We start from the raw sequence: 1,309 nt of genomic DNA, 5'->3' as shown, positions 1-1,309 counted from the left end.
GCCCCAGGGATAACTCTAGAGGCAAAATAATAATAATTTTCAAAGATTTATTTTATTTACTGGAGAGTAATATCCAAAGCATCACTCTGACACATGTAATGATAAAAGTCAAACTAAGGACTTAGTGTTTTTTAAATCCAACACCCTACCCACTGTGTCCCTTCATGGGCCGTCATATCCTTTTCATATCCAAAATATCTGCATTTGGCAAATTGACTCAGCCACTATGAAGAATAGTATGGAGAATCCTTAAACAAATACAAATGAAAATACCTTATGATCCAGCAATTCTACTACTAGGCATATGACCCAAAATATAATAACATTAATTCTATGGTGTATATGCAACCCTCCCCCCATGTTCATAGCAGCTTTATTCAAAATATCAAGACTTGGAAACACCCAAAATACCTTTCAACAGATGACTGAATAAAAAAGTAATGGGGGCTCTTTCTGGTGCTGGAGTCTGGACAAGACGCACAGAAATGGCACCTCGCAAGGAGAAGGAAAAGAAGGAAGAACAGGTCATCAGCCTTGGACCTCAGGTAGCCGAAGGAGAAAATGTGTTTGGTGTCTGCCACATCTTTGCATCCTTCAATGATACTTTCGTCCATGTCACTGATCTTTCTGGCAAGGAAACCATCTGCCGTGTGACTGGTGGGATGAAGGTGAAAGCTGACAGAGATGAATCATCTCCATATGCTGCCATGTTGGCTGCCCAGGATGTCGCCCAAAGGTGCAAGGAGTTGGGCATCACTGCCCTCCACATCAAACTCCATGCCACAGGAGGAAATCGGACCAAGACATCTGGACCTGGGGCCCAGTCAGCCCTCAGAGCCCTGGCCTGTTCAGGGATGAAAATTGGGCAGATTGAGGGTGTCACCCCCATCCCCTCCGACAGCACTCGAAGGAAGGGAGGTCGCCGTGGTCACCGTCTGTGAACAGGACTCTTGAAGTTACTGTTTTCTGTTAATAAATTGCTTTCAGATAGCTAAAAAAAAAAAAAGTAATGGGGGCAAGGGGTAGATAGAATAACGGTTATGCAAAGAGATCTCAGGCTTAAGGCTCCAAAACCCTAGTTCAATCCATCGCACCCCCATAAGGCAGAGCTAAGCAATACTCTGGTTAAAAAAAAAAGTTACAGGATATATACTCAATGGTTCATGTCCCTTTTTGATGGGATCATTTGTCTGAAGTCCCAGGTTCAATCTCCAGCACCACCATAAGCCAGAACTGAGCAGTGCTCTGTTAAAGGAAGAAAATTCTTCAGAGCCAGGCGTAGGCACTGGGTTAGGCACCCAAGGACTGT

General features: G+C 44.0%; 1 protein-coding gene across 1 annotated transcript; it reads left to right on the top strand.

Moving 5' to 3' along the window:
- The first annotated feature begins 447 nt into the window (after positions 1 to 447).
- On the top strand, positions 448 to 1,006 carry LOC103113342 (small ribosomal subunit protein uS11-like). Its single transcript, XM_060199287.1, has one exon. The coding sequence runs from the start codon at positions 486 to 488 to the stop codon at positions 939 to 941; it is 456 nt and encodes a 151-aa protein (XP_060055270.1). The 5' UTR covers positions 448 to 485; the 3' UTR covers positions 942 to 1,006.
- The last annotated feature ends 303 nt before the right edge of the window (positions 1,007 to 1,309 follow it).

Source organism: Erinaceus europaeus, chromosome 10, assembly GCF_950295315.1.
Source record: "Erinaceus europaeus chromosome 10, mEriEur2.1, whole genome shotgun sequence".
Taxonomy (NCBI): domain Eukaryota; kingdom Metazoa; phylum Chordata; class Mammalia; order Eulipotyphla; family Erinaceidae; genus Erinaceus; species Erinaceus europaeus.
Note: the sequence above shows the minus strand (reverse complement) of the source record. Positions and strands in the feature narration are given on the sequence as shown.